Source organism: Thermobia domestica, chromosome 11 (assembly GCF_964235325.1).
Source record: "Thermobia domestica chromosome 11, izTheDome1.hap1.1, whole genome shotgun sequence".
Taxonomy (NCBI): domain Eukaryota; kingdom Metazoa; phylum Arthropoda; class Insecta; order Zygentoma; family Lepismatidae; genus Thermobia; species Thermobia domestica.
This window is the reverse complement of record NC_137464.1, coordinates 154,371,981-154,390,251: the sequence shown is the minus strand read 5'-3', so window position 1 is coordinate 154,390,251 and position 18,271 is coordinate 154,371,981. Positions and strand designations below refer to the sequence as shown.

The window sequence follows — 18,271 nt, the reverse complement described above, 5'->3', positions numbered from 1 at the left end:
TTCTCATCTATACCTGTGAAGTTACCAGATGTGTCGCCGATGGATTTCTGCGCCTTTGGCCTTCTGAAACAAGGCCTCGCGCGAAGGCGTCCCACCACCATAGCGGGCCTCTGGAAAGCTTGTCACACGGTGTGGTTTACAATTCCCCTCACACACCTTTGACGCGCACCACTTCAGTGAAAATTGTGTTGCAGGGCGATAGTCCAGACTCGTATCCACCACATCGAGCACAACCGTTGGTGGGGAAAGGGATTGTCGTGAGCAGGTGAGCGCACAAACTTTGGTCATCTTAGGTGAATTGACCTTCTGTATAGATGTCGACAGACGGACGGACATAGCCGTTCTATAAGACTTCCAATACTTATGCATTGCACAGTGTGGGAGTATAAAAATAAAAATAGACTTTAAATAATAATAAAAATTAACTCTTTATTTTGCATTGTACATTTATGTAGCTGTTTCGTGAATTGTCTTGCTCGTGAAGAAAAAAAAAGCATTTTTAATAACATTTTGAAATATTAACAATAAATATCTTCGTATTCCACATTCCTGATATTAATGAAAATAATCTGAGTAAGTTCTTTATTATTATTATTATTATTATTATTATTATTATTATTATTATTATTATTATTATTATTATTATTTACTACTACTACATTTTGTTGTACTTACATGTATAAATGAAAAGTTAAGTTAAATACATAGTTTGAAATTCTCTGATTTCTAAAGTTTGTTTTGTTCATACCTTGAGCTTTCTCGTGAAAGTAAAAGAAAATTATGTGTGGCAAGATAGGATTGGAAAAGACGCAAGCTTTTACTAATTTACAACCCTCTTTTATCTTTAGGATATAGTTACTTTTATGCAGTTAGTTTTGAAACAACATCGACAATATTTGGAACGTGATTCCTGATCCGAAGAAAAGAAAGTATAGGCTAATCTTTGTGTACCAAATACATTCTTTAGCGCTATGACAAACCGAAAATGTGTCTAAAGAGGGAATGTATATTATTTTTAGTTGTAGATTCCGATAATGCAGAACGGAACGTACTCTAGTTCGACGTTTCCAAAGCAGACAGAAAGCTATCCCTAAATCCTCAGTTGAATAGGATTCAAAAATGTATGAAAGAACTAATGTATTTTAAAGGATACATCTGACGTACATACCAGGTTAAAAAAAATTAACATCCGGTAACAACTAAGAAAAAAATGATTGTAACAGTTCGATAGATATGTAGGTGAGTAAACTTTTAAAATACTTGTAGCAATAAGGAAAACTGTATCATAATAAAATTTAAATATTTTAAATTAAATTGCCAAAATATGTTGTAAAGACTCAAACGTATTTGAAAACTTGTCCTAGTTCATATATACAATATATATATATATATAATATATATATATATATATATAATATGTGTGTGTGTGTGTGTGTGTGTATGTTTCAGTCTCACTTTCAATCAGCGGCGGATTTAGACACATATTTTGGGAGGTGATTTTCGAAGGAATACTTCGTTTTTTAAATGCGAGAATTTTGGAGGAACCTGAAGCTTATCATCACCATTGGAACCGCTAACGGTTAGCCTTTAAAATAAAATCCTGGAATTTAGGGGAAGCTTCAACTCGAAAGCCTCCTTCGTAAATCCGACACTGCATGCAGTCAATGGCCTTTACAGCTATTGTTACATGATTTCATATTTAGCAGTGTTTTAATTAAATTTTGTGTCCAGCAATGTGTTTCAGTTTACATCCAAGTACCTTATTACATATAAATCATGTATTCAATATCTGCGAGCTTATAAAGTTTAAAAAATATTACACAGTTTTCCGTAATATTATGTTGTTCATCATTCTGGTCACGTGACTGTCATTTAGGATCATTTCGGTCACCCAATAATTGGTTAAGTCTCGTGACCGATATGGTGTTTTCACTTATGTGTATGAAATTATTAAAGAAAACAATAAATCAAATATTCAACACGTAGAGAGCTCAAATATCCAATTTATGAAATAAACATGAAGAATTAGATAACATTTATTTCCCTGTAAGTCACGTGACCGGGATAATGATAAAAAAAACACAACCTTCCTTTTTCTCATTAAACATCGCAATAACATTTTTATGTCTTACCTTTTATGATAGATCGCAGTTCACGTCTAGATAGCAAAGCTTGAGCCTCTCAACTAACAAAGAAAGGCAGGTTGGCGGGCTTAGTTGTCGCATTGATAATGAGTTTTACAAACAAGTGGCCCCTAAATCCAGTTTCTGGGGACTGCGTTATCTCCTTCCATTACACTTGCGTAAACAAGTAAACCTGTAACATTCATCAGGTAGTTTGAGACGCAAGTCTTCAAAGAAACGAAAAAAATTATTAGTTATAAATTTTTGACAGTTTTCGTGACTACATTGACGCGGGGACAGTTACCGAAATGACGAAAATGATATTTAACATTAAAAAAATGAAACATATAAAATAACTATTCGGGATTAAATAAATAGTTGGATAGAAGAAAACAAATGTACTTATTTAGGTTTTTTCTTTTTCTTTCCTTTTCCATGTAATGGATATATCGGTGAAGGAATGAAATTATACCACTTCGTGAAATCGACCCATATATATATATATATATATATATATAAACTCAGGAACAGGTTCTTTCTTTGATACTATTCCTCTGTTACATCCAGTAGTTGTAGATGTAACCGACTACTTCGAAGTTTGAGTATTGTATTCAGATGCTTTGGAAGTCTTAAGTAGTTTCAAAATTCACTTGTCTTAATTTCATCTAGAAGTTATCAGAATCCTTCAGCGTAACGAGAGGTTCATGAAGGGAGTGATATAAAATTCAAACCAATTTATCATTGGAGCATATAGTGTATCCTCCATCTCTAAAAGAAAATATAAATGTTCCACATTGTGTTCGTACAGTCTTTTATCAATTTATGATTTTTATGCTATGATGCATGTATCAATAAACAAAGTTTGAGAACTAAGACTGGGATAAGCTAGAGTTGCCCGCCAGAATCATGAAATTTATCTCTCATCTCGATTCTAGTCTCGAAAATGAGACGAGAATTGTCATTTTTTTAAAATCTCATATCGAATTTACAAGATACTTACAATCTCGGGGGCAACACTAGTCTAATACTATATATATCCTAACAATAAATTATGCTTAATTAGCCGTGTAGAAAGACATAGAATTAAAGCAACTCTATGAAAAACTCTAGGGACTAGTGAAAAAAATATCAAATAAGAAAATTCCAGTAGCATTTGACTAAATATAAATTAGAAATGAACATCTGCGTAAATTCGTGTTATTGTGTTTTTGTCATAATTATGAAGGTTTATTTTTTGGGCTGCACAGTTCCAATTGCTTGTTTCTTTAAGTCATTACGAATTCAGTAAACAAAAAAGTCATATGTACTCATTTAAAATCTACTTAGGCAGTTTGCAGGACAAACGTAATACTTAAATAATGATGCTAATTATTATTATCCCTTGCTGATCGCTTTTCTTATACGTATACTAGCAATTTTGCAATCGTTTTCTCGTATACAAAATTCGTAGATATTATGTTTTAATATAGTACTTTAAAAAACAAAAAACTCTAGAAATGATACAAAAAGGAAAATGTGGCAACTACAGATCTGTCACACTCACCCACTTTCTTTCGCCTAGCCATAAATAAGCCCCCCATACTGAGTTTGGTGACATCTTCCACCACCCGCGGTGTGTCGGCATCGGACAGCAACTGTATACTAGGAGTATAGCGAACGTACTATACTTTCTTTGATGTCCCTTCCCCCAAATTTTACATACCAGAGACGCCAGTGTAAATCACCATATGTTTATAACGAATTAAAAGAATAGAAATATTCAAATCAGTTGTAAAATCTTTCAATGTTCCACTTAACTAGCAACGAAATATAATCTATTTCGTAAATATATTGATATCACGAGTTATATTATGGTTACCACAGTCGTGTAAAAAATGTTCTTGACGCTTCGTCCTCCTTGGTAGTACCTTACGTCAGAAATTTTGTGTACTAACCAAATTTCAAGTATCAGCTTTAGCAGTTCGGTCTAGGTACTGCTCAGTCAGTCAGATTTCTTCTTTTATATATAGTGTGTTATCTTCTATTTAATCTCAAGAATAAAATAAAGGGAATTATAGAAATTGATATGGTACCAGTAGGTATCTATTCTTTTCTGATATTTTGCAGTCGGCTGGCATAGTCAAGCGGTCTAATACATCAGGCCGGCGATTGCAAGGCTTCTCTCTCACTGGTTGAAACCTTGCTAAGGGCATGGGTGTTACATATTCTTCACCATTTAGTTCATTACTATCGCTTATTTCACATGGTCTTCTTTAGCCTAAAGGGTTGAACTGTTTGTCACTTAACTCGAAAATACAGTACAATACAATGTATTATTTTGCAGATTGTTTATGTTTGTAAGATTTTCCACCTATGGAATTTAAATGATATTCTTGATTTCCGCAGGATATGTTAGTGTTGCTGGATTTAATTGGTGCTCCAGATCCTAAGTTTTACAGCTATTTTTATTCAACTGAGAAGTGGTACCTGAATTTGGTGTCCATTGAAAAGCGACTTTCAAGTATGCAGCTTCTTGATGGACATTCTTCTTCTGTCGGACGTAGACAGCGATACTTCCAGGAAAGATCATCATACGCAGGCATAGAAGATGATCATATTCCATTTTTAAAGAAAGGTAATAGAATATAGATTTATTTTATTTAAGTTAAGTTCAAATTAAATCAGACTAATTCGGCTAAATAAAATTGCAGATTCAAATTAAAAATAATAATCTTTCAGGAAAGAAACATTCATTATGTAAAGGAAACATGTTCATTGTTTTTAATCACTGACAATGTAGGGCAAATTAGTGACCAAAAATATCAGAGTAAAGTAAATTTAAAAAGTAAATACATGTAAAATATTTTTAATCTTCCGGTTGAAATTAGAGCTTGCCGTGATGTTACATGAGTGAAATGCTGTTAAGCTGTATCCGTTTATCAGAAATTATGTTCACAAAGAATTACATTCGAACTTTTAATATTAAATTTAGAATGTTTCAAGTGCAATTGGAAACCTTTCACTTAATACTGAGATTTCTAACCTTGTTTACGTGGCGCTTCCCTTTGTAAACCCTGCGTATTTCACGCCTTCCTCTTTCCTTCCCGTACGTACTTTCTATCTGTCCCCTTCTAGATTTCAGATGCAGTATTGAATTCTCAAATCTTCAGTAATAATAATTTGCTCTTACTTGAGGAGTTGAGTTTTTGAAGTCTGTGTTGTACACTGAAATAGCGTTTTTTACTCATTATTGATAATTTTGTAAAGTATTTTAATTTGCGTAAGTTTTTAGTAACGTAAAAATCTAGAGTAGGAATACAAAGTGTGAACTCTATACCATCTGTAAAGTTTGCATGAGCTAAATTGTAGTCCACAGCAAAAAAACTGCAACATGAGCATGTAAGTTTATTGTGAAACTACGCCTAACAGCCCAGGGAATCAACATAACATCTAAGTTGCACTAATCACGACAGAAGAAACCTCGGCGTCCTCCCCTGCACACGTATTTTGGAGCAAAAGATTTCGTCGTTTCACAATAAACTTACATCCTCATGTTGCAGGTTTTTTGCTGCGGACTGTACATGGTAATTACAAGTGGTGCGTTTTTAATGATTTCACAGTTCATTTTTGTCAGTAGCCCCCTTTAGTCGCTCTTCATCGCCCCAGGTTGGGAACCATTGCTCTAGTAATGCAAGGAATGTCAGTAGATAGTTAAAGTTAAATATATATATAAAATCATATCTTGGTTCCGTGTGCGAGGTGCAATGCTAACAAAATGATGAGCTGATCTAACAAGGAGAAGGCAGACTTCGGTAAGTGAATTCAGGGCTATTTTTTGCGAGGTGGTAGTGTACATTTAAAAAGTTAATATTACAAACTGGGAGAGCGCAATGGCCAAAAATAACGGAGGAAAACCGTCTTAAAGTTTTCTACTCGCCGCATATATCATACGACGCTTAAATTTATCAAGTGTCGGCTTGGCAGAGTGAGAAGAATTTGCGACTGATGTGCAAAGTGTCCCGGGTTCGATTCCCGTTCTAGTGAAACCTCGTTTTTTGCTTCAACCAATAAAGTAGCCATTTGTAGCTATAAGTAAAATATTAACTAATCATATGTTTATAATGGATAAAACTATAGATTTTTAAATCACTTGTAAAATCTTTCAATGTTCCATGTTAACTAGCAAGAAAATTTAATCTATTCCGTAAATATACTGATATCACGAGTTATATTATGGTTATGACAATCGTCGTGTAATAAATGTTCTTGACGCTTCGTGTCTACATCTGTTGACAGTGTGCGAATTACAAAGGAGTTGAGGGGGAAATCCCATTTGCCAATACTGGATGTTGCTATAACTAAAGGAGAGTTCCTCCTCATTCCCCCTGTAACTCGCACACTGTCAACAGATGTAGACACATCGCGTCAAGAACATTTTATACACAACGATTGCGGTAACAATAATATTTAGGAAATAGATTAAATTTTGTTCCTAGTTAACATGAAACTTGGAAAGATTTTACAAGAAATTGAAAAGTTCTGTTTTAATTCATTATAAACATATGAGGAGTTAATATTTTACTTATAGTTACAAATGGCTACTTTATTGGTTGAAGCAAAAAACAATGTTTCACTGGAACGGGAATCGAACCCGGGAGCCTTTGCACATGAGTCGTAAATTGTTCTCACTCTGCCACGCCGAAACTTGATAAACTTGCGCGTCGTATGATATATGCGGCGAGTAGAAAACTTTAAGACGATTTTTCTCCGTTATTTTTGGCCATTGCGCTCTCCCAGTTTGTAATATTAACTCTTTAAATGTGCACTAACACCTCGCAAAAAATGGCCCCGAAGTTCATTTACCAAAGTCTGCCTTCTCCTTGTAAGTGAATCCTAGCAAATTAATCTTCGCATGTCATACCACTGCGATAATGCTGGAATCAAAATTGCCAGTGTAAGATCCGTGAACACATCTTATCTTTGCCATCATCAGTTCCCGATTGCATCATCTTGCCGGCTCTGTTAGTGTATGAGCCCTTTCAACAACTTACATTTTTCCATTTGTCATCCTAAACCTTTTCTTATCATATCCATTTCTTTTCACATCTTTTTGTGCTTCATTCTGTCATCATGGTCTTCTTTGTAGCTGCTTTCCTATCATCTAATGCTTAGTCGTTCTCTTCAGGCCCTATTATTTTTTCTTACTGCTCACAGGACTCTGTCATTTCACTACCCATTTTTTTTACTTTCAAATAGCCTGAAGCTTCTGTACTTTTATTTTGTTTTTTTTCTATAATTTGAAAAAATGAAATGAAATCTTTCAGTTTAACGTCCTACTATTATCCCCGTTAGACTAACGTAAGAGAGATGGATGAAAGGATCGGTGGAATGACAATGTGAGGAAACGGGAATACCCCGGATACAACGTTGTCCACTGGAAACATATTTGGCTGGGGATCGAACCAGGGACCTCATGTACCAGAGATAAGCGTTCTGCCACTGAACTATTGTGCTCCCCGACAGTTTGAAAATATATATATCTGTAATTATGAGTCTTTGTTCAGTTGACCATAATCCAAATCTAGTTACATATTCGTAGTTTTTACGTAAAGAATTCCAACATCTTTCTTTAAATGTTATTGTTAGATGCAAGGGCGGATCTAAGGGGGGGGGGGGCTAAGGGGCTATAGCCCCCCCCCTTGACGCTCAGGTTTACACTGGATAAAATGAGCTTCAATTCTGCTTTACACTGGATAAAACGGCAAATTATGGTTTAGCCCCTCCCTTGATCATATCCTGGATCCGCCACTGGTTAGATGTGTATATATATATAACCGTATTTTTCATTCATATCGTGGGAGTTAATACTTTTTGGTGGGGGTTACTATTAAATAATATCTTTCATTCGATATTTTTGTAGTTTTCACTGTTCAATAAAGTATTGGGAACTATGCATATCAACTATTCGAAAATTAGGACACTAAAATAATTAGAAAGATCCTTTAGCTGGAGGTATATCCGGAATTCTAGAGAAGCCGAGCTGTTAATTGAGTTGATCCAAACTGTGGAAAAATTAGGAAAAAGAAGAATTAAAACAGTAGTGATTCTTTGGTTTAGTTGCCCGTTCTTAATTTAATAGTAGAAGAAATACCAGGAATATTTTTAAAAATTCTAAATTAAATTTAGACAGCTTCCCTAGTTTTGTAAGTTTTAATATTATCATTTTATAACATTAGATTGGTCAAGAAATTCATCTTGAGGCACCGTTATTAATATTTCAGTTAAGATCGGTAAGGCAGTAATTCGACTTTTACGTGAACATGAAAACTGTATTTCTGTAGCTTGGATCTAAAAGGCCAATGTCACTTTTTGGCAAAAAAAAAAAAAAAAAAAAAAAAAAAAAAAAAAAAAAAAAAAAAAAAAAAAAAAAAAAAAATGAGGTGTTCGTCAATTTTAACGCCTATAAATGGATATTTTCTTGCGCAAGAAAGGCAAATGTTAATATGAATGGTATATATTTCAAACTATTTCTTGTTGACATTTGCTCTTCTTGCACAAAAAAACATCTTTTTATAGACTTTAAAATTGAAGAATATCTCATTTTTGCCAAAAAGTGACATTGGCCCTTTTAGATCCAAGCCACAGATATATTTTTTCTGTTTCTTTTAGAGTGCTGTGAACAGTCGTCTTCATTTGTTTTAATCTATGGAATTTCTAGGAAAAATACATAAAAGTTTCTAAGAACTATGAAGGATATAGATAACGATTGAAATGATCAACGTAATTACTAGCTCTTGTATAGACGTATACTAGCAGAACAATAACTGTCTGAGTAAAGTCATTATATTAAGTAATTCAGTATTAGCGTGAATACCCTGTAATATGAATAAGACTTGTTATATTTAGAATATAATCACTGATTTAGACACTCCGAAAGCCGTTTTGTAGAATTGCCATTGTTTCTGTGCTTTTATTGTTATTTTTTAAAAATTAGTTGTTTTCTTTTCAGGTGTTCCTATATTACACTTGATCACGTATCCGTTTCCAAAAGTATGGCATACACCGTACGACAACAAGGCAGCTCTGGATTTTACAAGCATTGATGATTTAAACAAAATCATTCGAGTATTTGTAGCTGAATACCTTCATTTGATTGTATGATAAAGCAATTGCTTACATTCAAGACTTGAAGAATTCCTAATGAATATATATTTTATTTTGCAATATATTGTGAAAATTATGCTTCCAATCTGAAAGGAATCAAGAGAACTTCCGTATGAATTTATCAGCTAGCATTCCATTCAGTTTAATGGTGATAGCAGTGCTATATTTTAAAGAAAAAACAAGAGTATTTTTAGTGCAATATTTCAAAGTATTGTCCTTGTTATTGTATAATTCAATGGCAATATTTATAAGTTGGTTGTGAATATAAAATATGTATTGTTTTTGCAGAATATTAATGGTTTCCAAATAAATGCAACAGGACGCAGGTAGTCCGCATGAAATAAAACCAATTTTGTTGATTAAAATGTAATTTTTTAATAAGAAACATATCCATGAATCAAATTTAAAATCATTTGCGTGTATTGTAAAACAAATAAAACTAAATCTATAAAGTATGTGTAGATACGAAGATATTTTGATGGCTATATACATAAACAATTTAGTTTTAATACAAAATTGCGAGAAAACGAATTGTTGAAGTAAAAGTACTCAGAAATATCTGGATATAATTAAATATTTAAAAAAAATCCTTTACGGCTACAAAATGTAATAAGTTTCGGCTCAAGAACTTAAGAGTTGATAGCACAATTGCCAACCACTTGTTTAATAGGATGCATATTCAATATTCATAAAAAATGTACTTAACCGTAAAAGCGCCCAGAATTTTCTAACTATAAAAGTTTCGGCAAAAAGTTAAGTGCTTTCCTCAGCACAAAGTCTTTCAGAAAACCGTCATTGTATGTGGAACTACATCGTGTTGATTATCTTGTGATAATAGTTTTGTTTTCAGTATTTCCTTACAAAATTTTCCATATACGTATACTATATTCGTCTTCATGAGTACTAACCGGTATCTTATCTAACTAGCTAATATAATTAAAGAAAGATTGCATCGAAAACATTTTACATGTTTCATTATGGTCCACCAATCAACTAATCGTTCGGAAGAAAGTAACAAAATTGGAACTGTGCCTAGAAAACGAACATATCAGACGAAAGTCATTCCAGTCCTTCACAGAAGTTCATCGTGCACAGAAAGGAACGTTTCTGAGTCCTTTCTAAGAACAAAATTTTCAACATTAAATTTAGATAAGGGAAATCTTGATAAAGGGATGGAATAGCAGTAACCGAATAATGGACCTAAAGAACTAAACAAGGATTATAAAAGAACTAATAGAAAATTGTACTTTTGAAACAGAATATTTTTCATGCAACTCTATCCATCACGACTCTGGAACTCACTAAAGAAAAAATAAACACTTCTGACCAGAGTATATACACTTGTTTATTAAAAACTAAATTACAGTGTAACGGTTTCGACAACTTGACGTTGTCTTGATCAGACACTAACTGAAAGAGATATCTTAGAGCATAGATATTTATACTAAAAGTGAAAGTATTCAAATTCCTTGTGTGCATGGGAAGTACGGCTCAGGTGGCTTATATATCGGACCAATTAAATGAAAGCTGAATTTCTCAGTATCGGTATTTTAAATTAAACCTTAAAACATTCTAAAAGTCCCCATCTATCCCACACGGGCTTCACTTTCAAAATGGCGTCTAAACATGACGACACAAGAAGTCGTTACTCTTTCACATTTGTTCCTATAACTTGAAAAATACACATGGATTTTCATCTTCTAAACGCCTAATTACGCAAATTAAAATAGATTATTTGATGTTAATTATTAAATTGTTAATTTTTCAAAAGAAATTTTTATCGAGTAAAAATCTTTCATTTTTCCTCTTTTTTTGTTTGTAAATATAAATGTCATCTTAAAATTGTAAATAATAAATTGTAATTTAGAGTTCATTTTTTTTTAAAAATTTTTTAGAGAATTTGATGTACTTGTTATGAATAGATGTGTTTACAATAACGCAGGTTGTAGTAGAAAGATTTAAGGCAATAGTTCATAATTGCATGTAGCTACAAATGTAGTTTATAAGACATCGTCGATAATTTCGATCTGTTTCATCAGAAATAACTTCTTGAGCATTAATGCAGGTTATTCCACTGCTTTTTTTTTTTTTTATATATATAATTTAGCACAGGATAGTTTTTTTTTTCTTTCTTCGACATTCACATCTTCTGGAACAGTCAGTTCGAAGAGAGATTTTACATTGACAATTAATTTGATTCAAGAGCTTATCAGGCACCGCTGGAAAAGTTGTTAATACTGAAACCAAGCGTTCACATACCAACCCCATTCTGTGGGTTCGAGCTTATTTCCAAACCAAAACTGGACTTGAAGGTATGCTCTTAGTGAATGTTGTCTGGTAGCTGCAGACATTGGAAGTAGGTTCGCAAGATCAAAGGTGGATCAACAACTACAATCATCCAAGAGTTTTTGTATATCTGTATCGAAGGGAATCAAGATCCTCACCTTCCTTACCACCGTACAGTCTCTCCAAGACTTTTTTCTCCTGTACCCTTTATAAGTTCAGTGTCGTAATTTTTTCCATTAAAAAGAGTTACAGAATGAGATAATTCGTTATGTATTTGAATCAGTTTGAGAGCAGATTTTTGCCCTTCTTGAAAAGAACTGATGCTGAGTCACAGCCTGTTAATGCATGTAATGCAGGTATCGAAGCAGAAAGAGGCTCCGTTTTCGTACTAATCATCCCCAATCGTAACACTTAAATTCTTTTGTGGTAGATCTTGATTTTACGAAGTACAGGTGATTTTCTGGTTTAGAGCGTCCCATCATAATTATCAACAAATCTGTCTGTACCAACAATAGCAACTGCTATGTAGTACACTATCAATAGCTGTCGACACGATCATTTCATCAGCATCTTCCGCTTGCAAAACATTGTTCTGAGACCGCGATAGTGGAGTAAGTTTTTCAATGAGACGTGTCTTATTCAGTAAATTGCAGAGAGTTTGCTGTCAAGATGAGCATAAAACCCCTTCATAGCGGGATTGGAAACAGTTAAGAAATGAATGTTTAACTATATATTGTCAAGAAACTCTAGTTTTTTAACATCAAGTTTGTCATATGTCCTTCATAATACATCTATCATCATCAAACTCTTGATCCCCACATTATAAAGGTAACCAAGAAAGCTCTGTCGATTTTTAACCAACCACCTTCAAACATCGATATGTCACCTAAAATGTACCTGGAAGATCAAAAATAGTTCCCATCAGCATCGACGTCCTTCTGCCATCGTTCTACAAGGCCATACATTCCATCGCGGTAGAACTTGGTGGGCTGTGAAGCGAAGAAGGTATCAAGTGCATTTTACACCTCTACTAGGGTTTTAAACTGGTGTCCTCTAAGATGATTGTCCAAGGAATGGAACAGGTGATAATCGGAGGGTGCAATGTCCGGCGAGTATGGCGGATGCAAGTGTTACCAGCCAAGGCGTAGAGTGGTGTCCCGGGTCATCCTAGTCACGGGGGCTTAGCGTTGTCCTATAACAGGAGGATTCAGAAGTGCTGAGTTTTTCTTGAACACAGCTCAGCTGCTGACAGTACAGAGTTGCATTGATGCTCTGACCAGCTAGTAGCAGTTTCCGATTCACGATCCCGCGAGCAGTTCACCAAATACGGAGGACCTTCTTATGCAGTGCTGGTTTCGGCTGTTTTGGAACCGGTTCATGTGTTTCTAACCAATGATGATGGCGCGTGGACCTTCGTACAGGACCCACTTCTCATCACATGTCGACACCCTATTCACAAATGGCTCCTTCAGACAAGACAGCAAAGACACACAGGTGTCTGAAGCAGGTGTCTGTTCGCATTGCTTTCTAGCCCGGAGTCAAATTATGTGGAACCCATCGCTTCAACCTGTAGTGCTTCCCAAGTTGATGGAGGTGCTGCCGAATGGTTTCTCCACTCACTGAATTGTAGCCCCAGTTCCTCACATGTCTGACCACTGTTCGCCCCCAATTGTTGCTTGAAGATCATTTTGTACAAGTGTTGGTGTTCCTACACGTAGTGCGTCTTCGAGTGTTTCGTCACCGTCCTTAAACTTGTTAAACCACCACTGCACTGTCCACGTAGTCACGACACCCTCACCAAAGGCCTGACATATCTCCCGTCCCGCTGCAGCGGCGTTTGAACTCGTACAGCATATACGCCCTTATGACACTGTTTGGAGCTCCCATGTTCACTCTTGCTCTTACGCACGTTCATTGTGTAACTGAACTGGCACAACCAAGTAGTATGTTGGATATACCCTCACCAAGAGCTGACCTTCGCCTTATCTTCATTCGCATTCAACTCACAGTGTGAGGGCCAACTGAACACAGACCTCCACAAAAAGCGACAGAACATTCTTGGTTACCTTTATAACTTAGTTGGCCTTTTCTAGACTGTTTCTTTACAGAGACTAGTAACATGATCAGATTTGGGAACTTCAGTGACTCTGGAAATTTCGGTTTTTTCACATGCATGTGACCTGGAGGTGTGCATGTCTTTATTCCTCCCATATTATGAAACGTATGTGACAGTCAAGTATTCTTGTATTAAAATCTGCATTGTTAAATGCGAACTGAATAAATGAATTTACTTTTTGTTGACTCCTCTGCATTTATTCTTGAATATTCCTATCGTCTTCTCTTTGTGTGGAGGACTTATTCTAAGATTAGTCAAAAATCTATTAGCTGTCTAAATGCGTAGTGACGCAGGCAGTGTACACCTATGGTTAGTTTCAGGGCAGAAATAAATTATGGGCGACAATCTGAAATGATATGGTGAGCTATCACCGAACGCTTACGGTTAGTTGCTGAACTGTCATCGTTGTTCCTCTTCTTTGTTCACGAATCAAAAGTTTGTGATTTAGGAACCTACGGTTGAATTCGGATGTCTTTTCTAATATTTTCTACTGATGTTTGCACGATTCAAAGAACTTCCAATTTATTACTTTTTTTTTTTTTTTTGTTTAATGTGTGTATCGCTACCTTCCTTCATGCAACAACTTGTTGGCAAAGCCTCTAAATGTGAATATTACTTCTTTACCATATGAAGTCCGACCTTCTGTTATGACGGATCCCTTTCCATAGTGATGAATAAGCTTTTACAATTGCTTGTCAGAGTAACCAGACATTCATAATTTCTATCAATATATTCAATGAATGTATTGAAGGCTTGGAGTCTTAATTTCATCCACAGATCTTCCAACTTTGCTGATTTTTTCGTCAATAAAGAAGCTATTGTAGCAGTTATATTTGGCATCTGCTGCTACAAGATCAATGACACTTGATTTTTTCGATTACTTTTTGTCCATTGTCTCTCCGGTTTTTCGCACGGAATAAAACTTTTTTTCTGAAATTCTAGTGCTCGGGAATTAAAATTTTCTGTGGCTGGAAATACTGCTACCAGGCTCAATTATCTTGATATTCCACGTTGGTATCCCACAAATAAATCCTAGAAGTATCATGACAATATCTAATAAACTGAGCACGTCATTAAAAAAAATCTACCTAAGAAAATCAGAGATCTTTCCACTTAGAGAACAAGACCTACTGTAAACCTCAACTGTAGTCTCCCTAATTATCCAAGTGAATAAGACGAGGCTTTTAGATACTGGTACGTTTGTTCCAATGTAGGCTAGAAAAAGGAAATTATAGAGGGAAAATGGAATATTTTACGAATTTTCACCTATACTAGGGAATTAAAATTTTCTATGGCTGGAAACTTTGATTTTAAACAGACGCAAATTATCTTAAATAAACTATGTTACACCACTAATATATCTTACGAGTATTATGTCGATATCTAAGAATCGAAGCTTGTAATTAAGAAAAAATATGATAGAGAAAAGGAAAAAGAAAATCAAGATGTAGAATCTGAATTCGAATTTTTTGTGCGCCCCCTAATTACCCAATTGTAACGATCTGTATTTCCTTTTGTTCAGTAAGGACTGATGTTCGACTGCTGTAAGTTGACTTGCGTTCGTACGTGTAGGTACGGATTTATAAACATAAATTTCGAAATTTTGAGCGAAAAATAGAAAATTTTAAATTCCCTATTTCGCAACGAGTTAATCTAATTGGTCTTAAAAATTAGGTATCTATGAAATTTATACCTGACAAGTCCTAAGTAGATCTCTGTAAAATGAGGAAGGTTATACTGGAAAAACTGGAAAAAAGGAAAAATCAAACTCGAAAAATCTCGATTTTTTTGTCTTTGGGCTCAAATTTGAGAGGAAAATTCGACAGTCAGATAAAAAATAACATCAGGGTATACTAGTCTAACCATACTTGGCATAGAAAAAAATCATTCCGATATCTTAATTAGTGTTCATACAGGAGAGGATTAAGTGTCCCTACCATACCTTTAGTGATACTTTGTCCACCCTGTCTCGAAAGGGTTAATCGAAAAATTCAGTAAGGCAAGCTATACACTATAGGATAGATCCTAGGAAATCTCTTACGATTTTTCCTAGACTTAAAATCTCTACGTGTATGGCATCAGATCGCATGTCATTTCCTGTGTTCTGAACGATCCTATGAGATTTCTCTTGTTTAGAGCACGCTCTATTTCGAAAAGAAAATTCGTAAGGTTTCGATTTAAGTGACATCAGGTGAGAGAAAGTGAAAACAATGTCTGAATGAAATTCTGAATGTCCAGGAGCTCGATCAATCTAAACTATTTTACTATCAACATATATTGGTTTGTTAGGACGATAAAATGAAGATAGGTTGGTATTTTAATAACTAACTATGATGAAATCTCGAGTAAAATAATAATAATAATAATAAAAAAACATGCTGAAAAAGATATTACAATATTTACGTCCTTATCTGTTCATTCAAATATAACAATTTTCCTTTCATTATGACCTCAACTATTATAAAAAGTACATATTCACTATTATAAAAAAAATACATACTCAATAATGTCTTGTAAAATAATGTCCAATTTTGTCAAAAAGTGGAGATGACTGGTATTCGAACTCATCGACTCAATTTATATTTATGCCGGTACGTTGTGATAATGTTAATTTTTATATCTTGTATTGGAGTAGTTTCTGTTGGTTAGAGACCTAGGCCAATATTGCCATCTGCCAAGATTTCGAACTCGCAAATATTATAAGCAAAGGCTTGAAGATGCTCTCCAAGCAGTTCCAGAAGGCATGGGAATCAAAACAGTCTCAAAGATGTACGATGTACCAAGATCTACACTGTAATTCCGTTAAAAAATCCTAATGGCAGAGATGACTTTGGTCCTACTCCAATTTTACAAAACTAAGAACCTATATAAGTGAAAACGATATAGGGAGTGTTGTAGCTGAAAAGAGTACCAAAATGTATATGAAGTTAATGCTAAGGACTCAATAACAGTAATGTTTACATTTAAGGCTAACGGTGATACAACTCCACCAATGATGGTGTACCCTTATGTTCGTATTCCAAAACATGTGGCAAAGTCTGTTTCAAAGAGATGGGGTGTTCGACATAGTAACAACGATTGGATGAAAGTTGAACTATTCTATGAATGCGTTGCTAATGTGTTGTACAAACAACAAAATGTTATTTCCAATCACTTATTTTGTTGATGGACATAAGACCCACCTAATGTACCAGTTGAGTCAGCTATGCTGTGAGTTAAAAATATAACATAATGATTTGTTTCCAAATGCAACTCGAGTATTTGAAACAGCAAATGTTGCAGCATTTCGGCCAATAAAGAAGGGGTGGAGAAAAGTGGTTTGGAATTGGAGGCATAACCACCCGATGAAATGTGAACGAGCTTAATTTTGCTCCTCTTCTTAAGGAAGTAGTGGATAATTATATTTCCCCATCAACTATTAAGAATGGCTTTCCCTCCTTTGACTTGTTTCCCTTTGACCCAAATAGTATGGACTATAGTAAATGCGTTGGGAACATATCTACGTTCTCACCAATTTCTGATCAACATTCTTGTGCGGAAACAAACGAAACTATTCTCTTGACAGCTGAGCAGTTCTCAGACATCGTACGAGAAGATGGATTGCAATAGGTGGAAAGCACTAAAGTTGAGAAGGACTCGGAAAAGAACTATAATGTGGAAATGTCAGTCTTATATTGTTTGTGGAGACATTTCAAAACATCTATACAAAGCAGTAACTCAGATTTGTTAGGGAAAGGAATTAACGCAAATGTTCTTCAACATTCTCTAGCAGAGGGCCCATCGGTCAATTAAACAGAAGAAATATCAGGTGCCGCCATATACGAACAAGAAGCAAACCTAAATACTCGTGATTAAAATAACTCCAACAATGTTAGACCATCATTATTTTCTGAGAGTGCAAATGTAGAGACATTTGAGAATGAAGTCAGTGCATCGTGTTCAGAAAGTGCTGAGATGAGTAAAGGCTGAAGCAGATAGTTGAAAACTGGCGGTTTAAATTATGCGTCATTTGCCGATCATCTTCATTGGCCAGAGACAGCTAAGCGCAAGAGAAAACGCAATATAGAGAGCCTACCATTTATTGTCACTTCAGAGAAATTTCAAGAAATGATAAGAGAGAAGGAAACCCGGAAGAAGCAAATTGATGATGAGAAAGCTCAGTGGAAAGTAATGAGAGAGGAATACAAGGCAAGAAAGGGAAGGAAAATACCAGCAAAAATTTGTACAGCCAGAAATGAATCGAAAGATTGTACAGCCAGAGGAACCAGAAATAGCTGAGAGTAGTGTGCCACAACAGGAGGCATTTCTCCTCAGAATTCAAACCAGAAACATACTGTAAAGAGAAATTAGGTGCCCAAATGGACGTCAGTAAGAACTCCAATAAATCATGTCGAAAATGTGCACTACTGTTAAACGCTTACAACATGATAACGCGTTCTTTGTGTATGAATAGTTTTCATTTATATAGCATTCCTAGAGATCACAAGATTCATATTCCAGAAGACCTGCAAGATGATGATTTTGTGTACCATATTCTGGAGGGTATCCAAGGGGGCTATAGCCCCCTTGACGCTGAAGTATACAGTGTATACACTTGATAAAA

The 18,271-nt window shown here is 34.9% G+C and overlaps 1 protein-coding gene across 1 annotated transcript; it reads left to right on the top strand.

The window, feature by feature from the left end:
- The first annotated feature begins 4,198 nt into the window (after nt 1-4,198).
- LOC145664503 (glutaminyl-peptide cyclotransferase-like) lies at nt 4,199-9,631 on the top strand. The gene is made up of 2 exons (XM_081731226.1): nt 4,199-4,737; nt 9,112-9,631. The coding sequence occupies exons 1-2, from the start codon at nt 4,512-4,514 to the stop codon at nt 9,261-9,263; spliced, it is 378 nt and encodes a 125-aa protein (XP_081587352.1). The 5' UTR covers nt 4,199-4,511; the 3' UTR covers nt 9,264-9,631.
- Nucleotides 9,632-18,271: the final 8,640 nt, after the last annotated feature.

Excerpts from the sequence above, each read along its gene's own strand:
- LOC145664503 (XM_081731226.1), top strand. The coding sequence starts at position 4,512 with ATGTTAGTGTTGCTGGATTTAATTGGTGCTCCAGATCCTAAGTTTTAC. Across the intron at positions 4,738-9,111 it reads TATTCCATTTTTAAAGAAAG|GTGTTCCTATATTACACTTG; the intron begins GTAATAGAATAT and ends TTTTCTTTTCAG.